At 51.6% G+C, this 14254-nt stretch overlaps 1 protein-coding gene across 5 annotated transcripts in view; it reads left to right on the top strand.

Moving 5' to 3' along the window:
• The first annotated feature begins 9141 nt into the window (after positions 1 to 9141).
• GSE1 (Gse1 coiled-coil protein) overlaps positions 9142 to 14254 on the top strand; it is a 347503-nt gene continuing 342390 nt past the window's right edge. For 3 of the 5 annotated variants that reach the window (XM_042480729.1, XM_042480725.1, XM_042480724.1), the window contains exon 1: positions 9142 to 11416. In XM_042480729.1, coding sequence (XP_042336663.1) covers positions 9302 to 11416 — 2115 coding nt within the window. In that variant the 5' untranslated portion in view covers positions 9142 to 9301. The remainder of the gene's footprint in view (positions 11417 to 14254) is intronic. The other 2 variants (XM_042480728.1, XM_042480726.1) reach the window with 1 other exon arrangement.

Here is a 14254-nt window from a genome sequence, read left to right as displayed (position 1 = left end):
TATGAAATTCACTATTTTCTAGTCTCTTGTTCCTGGAGGCTTTCTTAACTGAGGTGTGTATATGCTCTTTGTTTTGCAAACCAAGCTATTTCCAAGACTACAGAATCTCTAATGCTCTGGAACAATGTGCATCTTCCTTCTCAGTGTGTGCTTTGTCTTTTACCCTGCAAAGAATGTGTACCTGGCCTTGTTTCAGTACAAAGGCATCCTGTCTCTGTAGGGTTGGCTCTCTTTGAGCTCCCTTGGACAGAGCTTTCCAAACAGAGACTTCCACCAATTCTTTTCAGGAGTGCTCTGTAGAAGTCCTTGGATGCAACCCTTGATCCTGAGCTCCAGACAGGCAGCAAACCTGCTAAGAATGGAAGATTTCTTGGCCTTCTGAGTTCCGCTGTTCACATGTCACCAACATCTGCCAGCAGCGAGTCTCAGGAGAGCAATTGATTCATTGCAAGCTTCATTTGCAATTTCACTTCTGAGCAGCATTCTACAATTTGGGCCATTCAGAAATGGATAACCTCCGTACTTAAGTCTGTAACTTTGGGCATGAACAGACAGGCCAAAATAAAGCTGCTTCAGGTCACTTTGGGGGTATGCCGTTTAAATGACACACACATCTTAAAGAGGCCAGAAGCCATGCCAAAACAGCACTCCAGTCCTTAGGTCTGGTGTGTGGTTTTGGCATGGCTTCTAGTCTCTTAGGGTGCATGCATTATTTAAACAGTATACCTCCAAGTGATCCGAAGCAGCTTTATTTTGGCCTGTCTGTTCGGGCCTTTTGTCCTCCCCCCCTTTCAAAGTGTTATTCAACAACAACAATAAACTATTTAAAAATATTATTCAATCCCTACTACTTGTAACTTTGTACTCTTGACCCTTTTCTGGCCAAGGCTGCATCTCTACTGCTGAATGAATGCAGTTTGGCACCGCTATGGCTCTATCCTATGGAACTGTAGTTTGCTGTGGCACCAGAGCTCTCCAACAGAGAAGGCTACATATCTCACAAGACTACAAATCCCATTATTCCATAGCATGGGTCCATGGTAGTTGAAGCGATGCCAGACCGCACTGTTTCTGCGGTATAGAGATGCAGCCTTAGTTTTTTCAATGACAGTTTAGGGAGGCTTTGGAGAGAGCTTTTGAAAGTCTGGCGGTCATTCTTCTGTGTTGACAGAGCACTTTGGCATATGAACTTGGCACTGGGGAGATGAAAAGAGAATGCTTGAAAAGCCTTACACCATACGGAGGCCCTTGGAGAGCGCTTGCCTCTGCGGGCAGGATGCCACTCCGTGAGTCACAGCTGCAAGCTGACCTTTGGCTTTTCCACCAGAGAGTGGGAAACATCTCCCACCCTCCAGGCCTTTTATCTAGGGATGCGCCTTCTGAGCTCTTCGCCAAGGCTTCCTCTTCCTGACACTCTGAGCACTTCTTGCTTCTGGAAACCAACCTGTATGTCCTCTTGGGATCATTTGAGAAGGAAGACATTTGCCGTCTTGTATTGTTGTTCTTAGATGCCTTCGAGTTGTTTCCAACTTATGGCAACACTAAGGCAAGCCTATCATGGGGTTTCCTTGGCAAAATTTCTTCAGAGAGGCTTTCCATCCCCTTCTTCTTCTTCCAGTTGAGTTAATTGCATGGAAACTACTTTTTTTTCATTTTGCTGCAGTTGAAGTAAGCTGAGGAGAAAAGAGGAAAGTAGTGGCAGGAGAAACCAGGACATTTTAAAAAGCAGCTGAAAAAATGGGTCAACAAAGGATTAACTGGGAGATAGATTTTTGTGGGTTTTTCAGGCTATGTGGCCATGTTCTATAGGAGTTTATTCCTGACATTTCGCCAGCATCTGTGACTGGCATCTTCAGAGAATGCCATCCACAGATGCTGGCGAAACTTCAGGAATAAACTCTTCCAAAACATGGCCACATTGCCCAAAGAACCCACAAAAATCTGTGGATGCCGGCCACGAAAGCCTTCAACTTCACATTAAGTGAGACAGTTGGAGGGTATGGTATAGTAGCCCATCTACAGTAGTTCAGAAAGCGAGATACAGAAAACCACGAGATAAATGTGCATCAACAAAATGTTGTGCATAAACAAAAGTTCTGTGGTCATTTGGGAGGCCAAGGAACTGGACTGAAAGGTGCATTGGCTCCAGTTCTCAGCCCCCTGCAAGAGAGGTTTCTCTGATGTGCAGGTTTTGTCCTTTAGATGCTGAGAGGGTTGCATTTTTTCCCCTCACTGCAGATGCCACAAAAGTGCTTTGCAGAGCAAAGCAGCTCTGACAACAACCCATGTTCAGCAGCATTCCTCTGAGAGGCAGGATGCTGATAGCGATGTTCACGGCAGCACCTTGGCACCAGCGATGGCACAAGAGCGCACTGCAGTGGCACTCCAGCATTCCTGGAAGCAGCTCTTTTAAAGGCATAATGAAAAAGGGACATTAAAAGAGATCATAAATTTGAAGCTGTGGACTGACCTTGCACAGAAGCATCAACACAACAAATGTAAACTAGCTTGAAATTAGCTCTGTTTTTCATAAAAAAGCTAAACAAAACTGGCAGCCTGCTTCCCCAACCTGTTCTTCTTTCCTAAAGCTATTTACATGGAGCTCTTGAAAGCTTTCCCCTGAAGATGTTCTTTTTAGACATTTTGACAATCTACATGTCCCTTTGCTTCTCAAATGCTGGTCTCTGGAGCCAAGTTGTTGCCGCTGCATGTCTTCAGGTCAACTTACGGTGATCCTTCAAAGGTGAACCTATCACAGCAAGATTTCTTCAGAGCGGATTTGACACCACCCCCTTCTGAGGCTGAGAGAGTGTGGCATGCCCAAAGTCATGCAGTGGGCTTCCAAGCAGGGACTTGAACCCTGGTCTCCTGGAGCCCTAATCCAACACTCAAACCACTACACCATGCTGGCTGTCCCAGATCCAAATATTTCATTACAATTACTGTTGAGATTCATGAAAAACAGAATACAGGTAGAATGCTTCATTCCTTTTGAATCCAGAGCTCAAATCTCAGTGGCATTCTCAGAGCTATCCATGTTTTCAGTGGATTGGCAGGTATTCAGGCTTTTGTGATGAAACATTGTGTGTTATGACAATGTGGCCATCAGTGAAATAATCTTTATTCTTATGAACAGAATATACGTACCCAAGAATGAATTTTATGCAGAGCTGGAGGGGGATTGAAGAGCAGCCAGGGTTTTAAACCAGGATTGAATCCCCTCCTTTATTGCCATTCCTAGTCCTTGTGCATCTTGTCTTTCGAGTTTGCACACTTGAAGGCAGAGAAATGTCAGATTAACCATCTGTAAGCCACTTTTGGAGCCCACTTAATAGTAGTCTTTATGCTGACTGTCCGACTTCAGGATCTCAAGTCTGTCTTTCTGAGCCCTTTGCGGCTATCCAAGAGGCTAGAAGTCGGCTTGGAAAGAAGCTGTTCCAGGCCTCCCTGCTGCCCACAGCCTTTGTGGGTCATAAATTTAGACTCTGACTCTGCCAGGGGGAATGTGGATGTTCTGGGCAAAGCAAGGAAACCAGGCGAAGGCAGAGCCAGGGGACCACCTTCCATTTGCAAACCAAGCCACCTGTGCTTGGGTTTTTTTGTTTGTTTATTAACAGCATGTCCTTCTCCGGGAAGCCAACATGCCAGCAAATGGCAGCACCTGTTCGCCGCTATTTTTTCACCTCCGTGGGAGCTCAGCTTTCCTCCCCGATAAATATTAATGGGCGACCTCGGTGTGACTTTTTGCGCTCACAAAAGATGCCCTTTCTGGGGTTCTTGTCCTCCCTCCTGGACTCAGCCCCTCTTGCTTGCTCTGTGTGAATGCAATCTAAACTTTCAGGTATCAGGTTCCTGGGGGTTACCCCCACTTTCTTCCTTGTTCAGTGTGTACATATCCAGATTCCACCTTGTTCAGTCTGTACACTTCCAGATTGAACAGTGTGCATCAGTGGGGTTGCATTTGCATTTGCATCTGCAAGGCAAGCAAGCCCTCCAACTATTCCCAGGTGACAACTGGGACACTTGTGGCCAAGCAATATCAGCTTATGGTCAAAATGGCAAAGGTTATTCATGAGGAAGAACAGACAAAAGGCTGCAGCAGTGTGCTTTTGCTGGAGCCTGAAGGGAAGGCACGATTCCTTCCTCTTTTCTTCCTCCTGCTCACTTAATGGAGTTCAAATGACTTTTGCATTTTGAACTCAAGTTTGCAGGAATTGAAGAAAGCTGAGGACAAAGGGGGGAAATGGGAGAAACTGGGACTTTTTGAAAGCGGTTGGGAAAATGGGACTGTAGAGGATTCATCATGACTATCCGCATGAAATGGGGACATTTGGTGGATATGGGGTGCCAGTTAGTAGCTGTTAAGCAGAAAAACAATGGAGAGTTGATTCCAGTAGCCATTACTATGGTCAGGCCTCCATATCCATGGATTCTTTGTCTACGGATCCAACTATCCACGGCTGGAAAATATTCGGAACTATATATATAAATTCCAAAAAGCAAATCTTGATTTTGCTGTTTTATATAAGGGACACCATTTCACTGTGCCATCGTATTTAATGGGACTGCAGCATCCATGGATTTTGGTATCCATGGGGGCTCCTAGAACCAAATTGCAGCAGATACCAAGGGCCCACTGTATCCGAGCTGATCCGATAAAAGATTGCTTTTATAACTTCTAATCTGTATTAAGCCAAGCTTGGGAAAGTTCTTTTTTTGGACTATAACTCCCAGAATTTCCCCAATCAGCATCAATAGCTGACGGAGGGGTTTACCTGAGAGTTGTAGTCCAAGAAAGCAGCTTGTACACATTTTGTTAATTAGAAGATTAATAGCTGAGTGTTTAATTAAACGGATGTGCTATGTGACTCTTATATACAATAGTTATGAAATATTTCTACTGTGTTTTGGAGGCGGGGTGGCAGCCTCCTTAATAATAACAACAACAACAGCAATCATAATAAGAAATTGAATTAAAACGATGCAGAATACCAATGCCTGCTGACCAGTCTGGGATATTGCATTTCCATTATCCCGAAAGGCAAAACCAGATGAATGGCAGGGCAGTGGAAGCTGAGCAATGGAACCCTGCCTGGGATTTGTCAGAAGTGAAGGGCATTTAGCTAATGAAATCGCCCAAGTGAATTAACAGACCAAAGGACCGCTCTGCAGTGCTTGGCTCAAACTAGTGCAAAAAAAACAAAATTAACTGACTTCCAGTCTGGGACAGTCATGGGAAAACGGCCCTGGCATACAGAAACAGTGTAGTAAGTCACAGTCTTTGGGAAAGGCCATGGTTTGGTGGCACAGAGCACATGCTCTGGATGCAGAGGCTGAGCCCCTTATGTTCTTCAGGGAGGTCTAGGAAAGCATCCCATGCAGCATTTCACAGAACATGTGTGGCCAAGCAACATCAGTGTGTGCTCAAGAAGGCAAACATTATGAATGAGGAAGAACACACAAGCTAGGAGAGGCTGCAGGAGTTTGTTTTGCCTGAGCCTACAGGGAAGGTAAAGATGTATAGTATTGATAGCTATGTATGTATGTATGTATGTATGTATGTTACCTTAGTTTTTTCTAAATGTTTAGTTTTATAAATCATAAATTGCTGTATAACCACTGATGATGCAAATATGATATGTATGCATTTGTTGTTTTTGTGATACTGTTTTATGCAAAGGCCATTGGCCAAAAGCAATAAAATTTGACTGACTGATTTTGCCCTCTCCTTGCTCCTGAGTTAACTGAGTGCATAGTACTTTTGCACTTTGCAGCAACAGAGGACCAAAAAGGGAAAGTGGAAGGAGGACAAGGAAACTGGGACATTTTGAAAGCAGCAAGAGGACAGGATTTATTGGGGCTGTCCCTCTCATATGGGGACACTTGGAGATATGGACTCCTACCTGAAACTTTGGTGGTGTAAGTTTGCCTTGACCATGCAATATGGAGTGAAGCGAAAGCCTAACTTGGTAGAAGGCAGCTTCCTGCGCATATTAATAAAACTGGAGGCAGAGGGCATCCAAGAGCTTACTGAATGCTGAACTCCGCTCAGCCCTTGTAAATCCGGCATGAACGAGAAGAGTCTTGATTCTGAGCCATGACATGTTTAACTTATAAAAATTAAATGCTACTAAAAAGGGAGGGAAAATTATGATATTAAAAAACCCACTGGGTGACTCTGGGTAAGTCGCACGCTCTCAGCCTCAGGGGAAGGTACTGGCAAACCTCCCCTGGACAAAGCTTGCCAAGGAAACCCTATGATCGGGTCGCCTTCGAGGTGCCACAAGTTGGAAATAACTTGAAGGCACACCACTGCCGCCGCTGCCACCACAAAAACAAACTTAAAAGGGAGCAGCGAAGGCATTCAAATAGTTTTAAAATTTGCCTTGGTGAGCCAGAGTGGTGTAGTGGCTCAAGCACTGGACTGTGGCTCTGGAGACCAGGGTTCGAATCCCTGCACAGCCATGGAAAGCCATTGGGTGACCCTGGACACATCACACTCTCTCAACCTCAGAGGAAGGCAAAGCAAACCCCTCTGAAGAAATCTTGCCAAGAAACCCCTGTGATGGTGTCGCCTTAGGGTGAGAAGAAGTTGGAAACGTACAACAACAAGCACAATAACTTTCTGTGCTCCCTCTCCATCTTTGAACGCTGGGGCCACCTGCAAAGAAAGCAGAACTCTATCCCTGGAGGAGGAATAAGGCCTTCCTCTTTGGAGTGTTTTCTGAGCTGATGTCATGCCGTCGGTTGACTTTGGGAGCCAGTTGTTATGGGGAACGTCATGCTTTCAGCGCCCAACGCGATGACATTTTTCTCATGTGCAATATGCAACGCAGCTGTTGCTGGAAGGAAAAGCATGAAGAAGGCCGAGGCGCTCAGATACGGGTGGTTCTCCTTGTGTGGGAAAGATCACCACCAATGCAGAGCTCATTGCAATCTGTGCACCTCTTTGGTCCAATTGTTTGCAAATGATCCATTCTTCTGATGATTCTCCTACTCCTCTTTTCTTTCATTCTTGGTCTTCTGGTTTGAGAACCATAGAACCCTGGAGTTGGAGGAGACTCCAAAGGTCATCCAGCCTAACCCTATTCTGCAATGTAGGAAGACACAATGCAAGCACCTCCAACAGATGGCCATCCAGCCTCCAAAGAAGGAGACCTCACCACCCTCCAAGGTGGCATCTTCCAGGCCCTTCATCATTTTGGCAGCCTTCCTTTGGACATGCTCCAGCTTCTCAACATCCTTTTTGAATTGTGGGGCCTATTCCTTGCCATACTATTCTGCTTTGGTGAGACCTCACTTGAAATCCTCCTGTGTCCAGTTCTGGGCACCACAATTCAAGAAGGATGGAGCGTGTCCAGAGCAGGGCCACCAAAATGGTGAAGGGTCTGGAAACCATAAAGCTCTATGAGGAATGACTTAGGGAGCTGGGTATGTTTAGCCTGGGGAAGAGAAGGTTAGAGGTGACATGACAGCCCTGTTTAAATACTTGAAGGGATGTCATATTGAGGAGGGAGGAAGCTTGTTTTCTGCTGCTCCAGAGACTAGGACCCAGAGCAATGGATGCAAGCTCCAGGAAAAGAGATTCCAGCTCAACATTAGGAGGAACTTCCTGAGAGTAAGGGCTTTTTGACAGTGGAACACACTCCTCCCTCGGAGTGTGGTGGAGTCTCCTTCCTTACAGGGCTGTAAGCAGAGGTTGGATGGCCATCTGTCTCAGGGGATGCTTTGATTGAGAGTTCCTGCATGGCAGAATGGGGTTGGACTGGATCGGGGCCCTTCTTGGGGTCTCTTCCAACTCTAGGATTCTAGGACCTCATCTCTTTGCCTGTCCAATGAAAGAAAGAAGCAGCAGCGGTGCAACTCCGACCAGCCAGCCAAGTCCTGGCAAAACTCAGGAAGCTTAGCCAGGGGCTGCCTGCAGAGCAGAAGTTGTGGGGGGAGGGTTCCCTTCCAAGTCCAGGATCCTATGCATTCCTGCCTGGCAGAAAGGGGTTGGACTAGATGACCCTTAGCAGTCCCTTCCAATCCTAGGATCCTATGGATTCCAGTGTGGCAGAAGAAGGGGTTAAGACAGGTAGGAAAATTGAGGTTAACATGAAGCATAGGCGCCTATGCGTGAGTACCCTGGCAGCAAGGGGTACATGGGGGTCACTACAAGAGATGTTTTTTATTTTACTTTTCATTCCTCCTTCCTCCCTCCCCCTCCCCCCCCCTCCCTTTTTCCCCCCCTCCTTTCCCTTCCCCCCTCTCCTCTCCCTTCTGCTGCCTGCTGCTGACTCCGCGGCCGTTTCGTTGTTTCTTTTCCAAAAGGGCACCAGCTGCCCCCCCCCCCGCCCGCCCGCCGCTGCTTCACGCCTTGGCCCTTCCGTCTCCGCCGGCGGAAGGGCGATCCCAACTTGCCAACTCGCCGACGGACACAGCACTCCGCAGCGCGAGCGCTTGGCACAAGCGAGATGAGATCCGCCTCGAAGTGCGTAAGTCCTTGCAGAGCTCGAGGAAAATGTGGGATAGGGAGGATTCCCTTGGAGTAGAAGACTGTCAAGAGAGGGAAAGGGAAGGTGGGCAATTTGGATTTGACTGGCGTGGCCCGGATCCCTTTGAGGGGCTACGGCCTAGGCCGACAGGAGCCCCCCGTCGGAGGGGCACATGCAATACCGTGCGAGTTCGGAAGGGAAACCAGGATAGGTGTACGGAGGCAGTGGAGAGGAGGACCCCTGACTAGGTTCCGACCAGGCAGCTCCTCTGGCTGGATCGGTTTGCTGGGGAAGTTCGTCGGAGCCTGCCTCTCGCTTGGCCTTTTCTACGGCTATTTGCCTTCCGCGGCGTGCAGAGAGACGGTGTTTAGGATTGGAGGCGCCACGGGGGCGCCTTGCCAGAGGCCCACCGATTTCGACGCATTTAGTGCCTCCGTGCTGCCTCGTGGTCCTGCCTTTTTTTGCCCCCCTTTGTTTCGCTGCGGGTGTTTCGGGCCCCCGCGACACTCCCGGACTTGCTGCTCCCCTTGGCCCGTTTCCTGGCTACCTTGGCCAGCATCTACGCCAGTCTAGCCACCGCAGCCGGAGGAGGCTGCGGCTCGGTATTCGGCCCTTCGTCCCTCCCCTTCGGTGCCAAGGGCGGGGGGCGGCGGAGGAGGAGGAGGAGGAGGACCCAGGGCTTCGGGGCTGCTGCCGCCGCCGCCGCCGGAGAGGAGGAGAAGGCTGCAGTCCCCGGAGGGCCCCCAGGGGAAGCGTGGGATCGCGGCGGGGCTGCCGTCCAGGAGGATGCCGGCCGATCCCGGGGGCAGCCCCGAGGGCGGAGGATGAGCTCCCGCAAGCAGAGGCTGATGGCCGCCGTGGCCCAAGAGGCAGCGGCCAGAGAAGCGCCTTCCCCGACGGCGGCGGCCTCGGCCTCCTCGTCCTCGGGGCTGTGCTGCTTCGTCTGCGGCGGCGGGATCGGTCCCGGGCAGGAGCTGCGTCTGCCGGTGCGTCTCCCTCGCGAAGGCGGGCCCGGGCCGGTCTTCCCCTTCCTGCAGCACCAGGAGCCGGCGCCGGGCGCGGCGGCCGTCAGCCCCGAGGGCTGGGCGCTGGTCTGCGCCGTCTGCCGCTGCTTCCTGGGCGAGCAGTGGGCCGCCTTCGAGCGCAGCCGGACCCCGCTGGAGAAGCGCCTCTACTGGCTCAAGCGGCCCTACCAGTGCCACGGAACAGCGGCGGCAGGGAGCCCGGGAGGCGTCGGGGATCCCGGGGGGCTGCTCCGGAGGGCCAGCCGGGAGTGGAACCTGGCCTACGCCTTGGAGGAAGAGGAGGAGGAAGGCCTGGGGCATCGCCCCGACAGCAGCAGCAGCAGCAGCCAGAGCCCCGAGGGCGAGGAAGAGGAGGAGGAGGAGGAAGGCCCCCTGGCCCTCGGGGAAGACTCAGCCTTGTCCTCTCTGTCGGATTTGGAGAGTGAGGCCTTGCCCTCCGCTTTGGGCCCCTGGGCTCCTCCTCCAGGGGCTCCTCCAGAGGGTCCCAGGCCCCCCGCCATGAACACCCCCCTCCAATGGAAATGGGGGGCCCTGCCCTCAGACCCCGGGAACGGCCTGGAAGGGAAGGCACTGAGGAAGAAGTGGGGCGCCCCTTTGGGGAAGGGCTCCCAGGAGCAGCCCCCCGACGACAAGGAGCACAAGCCGACCAACGGCCAGCCTCCCAAAAGCCCCAGGGCCCCTCTCATTCGAGGGACGCAAGCGTCGACAAGCGGCCCAGCGTGCTACGTTTGTGGTGTGCTTTTGAACCCGGGTTCGCAGCACCGGGTCCACGTCCAGAAGCAAGAGCAGGCCGCCCAGGCCCCCTTCTTCCCCTTCCTCTGGCTCCACAGCCCCCCACCAGGCTCCCTGCCCATCAGCCCCTCTGGGAGCACCGTGGTCTGCGGCTCCTGCCATGCGTCCCTCCTCCAGCAGTGGCACAGCTTTGAGTTGGCCGGGGTGCCCGTCCTCCAGCGGCTCTACGTGGTGCCCCTCGACCCGGGAGCCACAGCCAACAAAGAGAGCCCCCCGGGGGAGGCCTCAGTCCCGTCCCGGAGGGCCCTCCCAGAAGCCTGCTACCTCTGCGGGGAAGAGTGTGCCAAGGAGGGCCGCCCCGTCTTGGCCAAGGCCGCCAACGGCAGCGCCAAGGCCACCATGCACTTCCCCTTCATCGGCCTGCTCCCTTGCCCACCCAACGCCAAGGGCCTCAACAAGCACTGGGAGGTCCGGAGTTGTCCCAGGTGTTACGGGGTCCTCCGGGACCTTTGGGCCATGTATACAGCCTCCCGCAATGAGGATTTCATCACCTCCGTCCAGAGCTTCCTGGGCAGGTACCACCAGGTCTTTTCCGCCCGGGAGGACACCGGCAATGTCGTCGCGGCCAGGCACTCCGGTTTGGCCAAACCGGGCCCAGCATCCATTTGCTACATCTGTGGGGCCGAGCTGGGCCCGGCGGCGGGCAAGGAGTTCCAGCTGAACATCAACCCACCGGGCCGCTTTGGCGAGAAGGAGCCCTTCTTCCCCTTCCTCACTGTCTACCCGCCAGCGCCTCGGGCCCGGCCTGCCGACGCCACGGGCATCGTGGCCACGTGCCTCTTGTGCTACCATGACCTCTTGGGCCAGTGGCTGCAGTATGAGAGCAGCCATGCCCACCACCCCAGCAGCCCCTGGTCCAGGCAATACAAAGTGGAGACCTTTGTCTGCTTCTTCTGTCGGCAAGAGAAGAAGCGGTGCCTGGGATTAAAAGCCGTCGACGTCGCCCGCCTGCCCGTCTTCCTCTGCTCTTTGCGGGTGCCCGGCAGCTTGCTGGTGGACGATGGCAAGCGGCTGACCATTGGCGCTTGCCCCGAGTGTGCCATCCTGGTGCTGGCTGGCAAAACGGCCATGCCCCGGGAGCTTTTTACCGCCCCGGCCTCAGTGCCAGCATCTCACCCAAAGGTAAGGCTGGCTCTTGGCGGATTTTTTTCCAGCCAAATTGGAACGGCGTCCCAGTTTGGCCTTAGGTGGGCCAGGGACCTTTGGTTGGAGGCCGGTGCCAAGCGGCGGGTGCTTTCTAGCAAAAGCGGCCACCCCAGAGTCGTTGACCTCCCGGCCTTAAAACAACATGGACCTGTGTCAAGGGACTTGGGAGCGCGGAGAGCCGTTTTCTCTAGTTAAAAAGCAAACACCGGCGTCTGGGAGGCCGACTCCAGCGCACAGGTGGCTCACGCAAGACCAGAAGCTGGCAAGCATTTGCTAGCTCAGGGGCTGTTCCACTCCTGTTACTAAATCCTGTTGGAGATTAGCTATGTGTTAGGGCTTTTTCTTTTTCTTTAGGAGTTGAGAAAACAGGGGTTTCCAGCTACAACGTGTTGGGCTTTTCTCCCTTGGGGGTCGTGTTGGAGTAATGGGCATATCGGGTTTTCTCTTGATCTCGCAGCACTAAGTTGTGTATCTTGCAACACTCAGGTGTGTGTGTGTGTGCCTACAAGTCACCTGTCAATTTATGGTGACCCCATGAATTTCATAGGGTTTTCCTAAGCAAGCAATACTCAGAAGTAATTGGGCCAGTGCCGAGTGCCTACAGTGCCTGGCATTCATTGGTGGCCCTCCATCCAAGTACTAACTGATGCTGATGCTGCTTAGCTTCCATTATCAGACAGCATCTTGCCTAGACTCATTTGTCAAATTTTGTCGGGGGTCCAACAATATGACCTCTTGCATCCCTTCTGTGTTTTCCCACTATTGCTTTGTAAGGTGGAAGAAATGGAATTTTGTTGTTGTGTGCCTTCAAGCCATTTCTGACTTGTGCCACCCTAAGGCTATCTTTCTTGTCAAGGTTTGTTCAGAGGGGGGTTGCCATTGCCTTCATCTGAGGCTGAGAGAGCGGAACTTGCCCATGGTGGGTTTGCATGACCAAGTAAGGATTTGAACCCTGGTCTCCGGAGTTGTCATCCAATGCTCAAAGCACTACACTGTGTCAGTAGGCCCCTTCAACTTATTTCCAACTTATGACAAACCTAGCAAGTTGTTTCCAACTTATGATGAACAGGGGAGGATATCACACGGGGCTGTTTGCAGATTTTCTGGCTCAGTTCCGACGTGACTGCACTTCCAACGATGCACATTCACATCATAACGTGAATGTGTTATCAGACGCCATTCCTTTCTATGGGAGCTCCTTGCGAGGTGCTTCTGCAGTGATTCCAAAGTGACCCCTCATTTTGGTAAAACGGGAAAAAAAGTAACTTCACAGAATTCACTTCCAGGCTCACTTTGATTGCACTGGGAATTGATCTGGTGTGGAAAACCACTCCAATGTCACCTCCTTGGCCCCCTGCGTCCTGCTCTGTCATTCCTTGCCTCCTCCTTCATGCCATCTCGCCCCCTCTGCCACCCTGCAACCCATCCCATCATTCCCATCATCCCCTGCCTTCTCCTGCATCCCGATCCTGGCCCCAGCGATTCCCAGCGAGCTATTCCATCATCCTCTGCCTTCTCTTGCATCCCAATCCTGGCCCCAGCAACCCCCAGCGAGCTATCCCATCATCCCCTGACTGCTCCTGCATCCCAATCCTGGCCCCAGCGACCTATCCCATCATCCCCTGACTGCTCCTGCATCCCGATCCTGGCTCCAGTGACCCCCAGTGACCTATCCCATCATCCTCTGCCTTCCCCTGCATCCCGATCCTGGCCCCAGGGACCCCCAGAGAGCTATCCTATCATCCCCTGACTGCTTCTTCACCCCAATGAAGGATGACAGCTAAGGAGGGGGCAGGGAAGGAGGACAGCGTCCAGAGCCCCACTGAGTATGCCCAAGGACGCTGATTAGAATCGTTGAACCCTCCAGTGTGGCAGTACAATGTGCGCTCACTCCCCTTTGCTTGAATCTGCATCACGTGACTTGCTTGGAATAGAACTGACTTCGCTTCCCCCTCAATTTGGAAGGGCAACAGAAAGGCAACCAGGTGTGGTAAAACATTACACATTGTTAGACAGGAGTGACTCTGGATCTGGTGTGAAAAAACATCGCGCTTTGCATTGCTAGAATAGGAGTGACTGCGGATCTGAGCTGCAAACCCCCCCACGAGTGATAAGGTCCAGGGTTTTTTGAGGCTGAAAGGGTGTGACCCAGTGGGTTTCTGTGGCAGAGTGGGGAAACAAACCCTGGTCTCCAGATGCTCAATGCTCAAACCACTACACCATGCTGGCTCTTGCACTGACTGTAAAAGATACTGAAGCAGAATCTCAGCAGCCTAATGCAGCATCTGAGGTTGCAGCAAAAATCATTGGCGATGTGCAAGACTGCAAGACTTTATGTATTCCTTTTAATAGCTGGGCTTGTTTTTTTCTCACTCTCTCCTCTTGGATTCCTGATAACTGAACACTGCTCTCAATCCACAGCAGTTTAAGAGTTCACAAAGTCTCCTGGGATAGTTTGCCCTTACTCAAAGATGCAGAGGTGCCAGCTGGGGAAATCTGTTTTCTCTGGTTTGGTTCGTAGTAAACTCTGGGAGATTAGGATTTGAACGCCTGCTCAGCCATGGAAGCCTGGGCAAGTCACACTTTCTCGACCTCAAAGGGAGGCAAAGGCAATCCCCTTTTTGAACAAACCTTGCTAAGGAAACCCTGTGATAAGACTGTGATGGAAGAAATCTGCTCTGAAGAAATCTAGCTAAAGAAACCCTATGATCAGTTTGCCTTAGGGTCTCCATAGGCTGCAAAAGTCTGGATGGTACATAAAACCAATAATACAAGACTTCAAATGTTCTCCTAGTCATTGGTGACACCTTTCTC

Source organism: Sceloporus undulatus, chromosome 8 (assembly GCF_019175285.1).
Source record: "Sceloporus undulatus isolate JIND9_A2432 ecotype Alabama chromosome 8, SceUnd_v1.1, whole genome shotgun sequence".
Classification (NCBI taxonomy): Eukaryota; Metazoa; Chordata; class Lepidosauria; order Squamata; family Phrynosomatidae; genus Sceloporus; species Sceloporus undulatus.
This window is presented reverse-complemented; position numbering and strand designations above follow the sequence as displayed.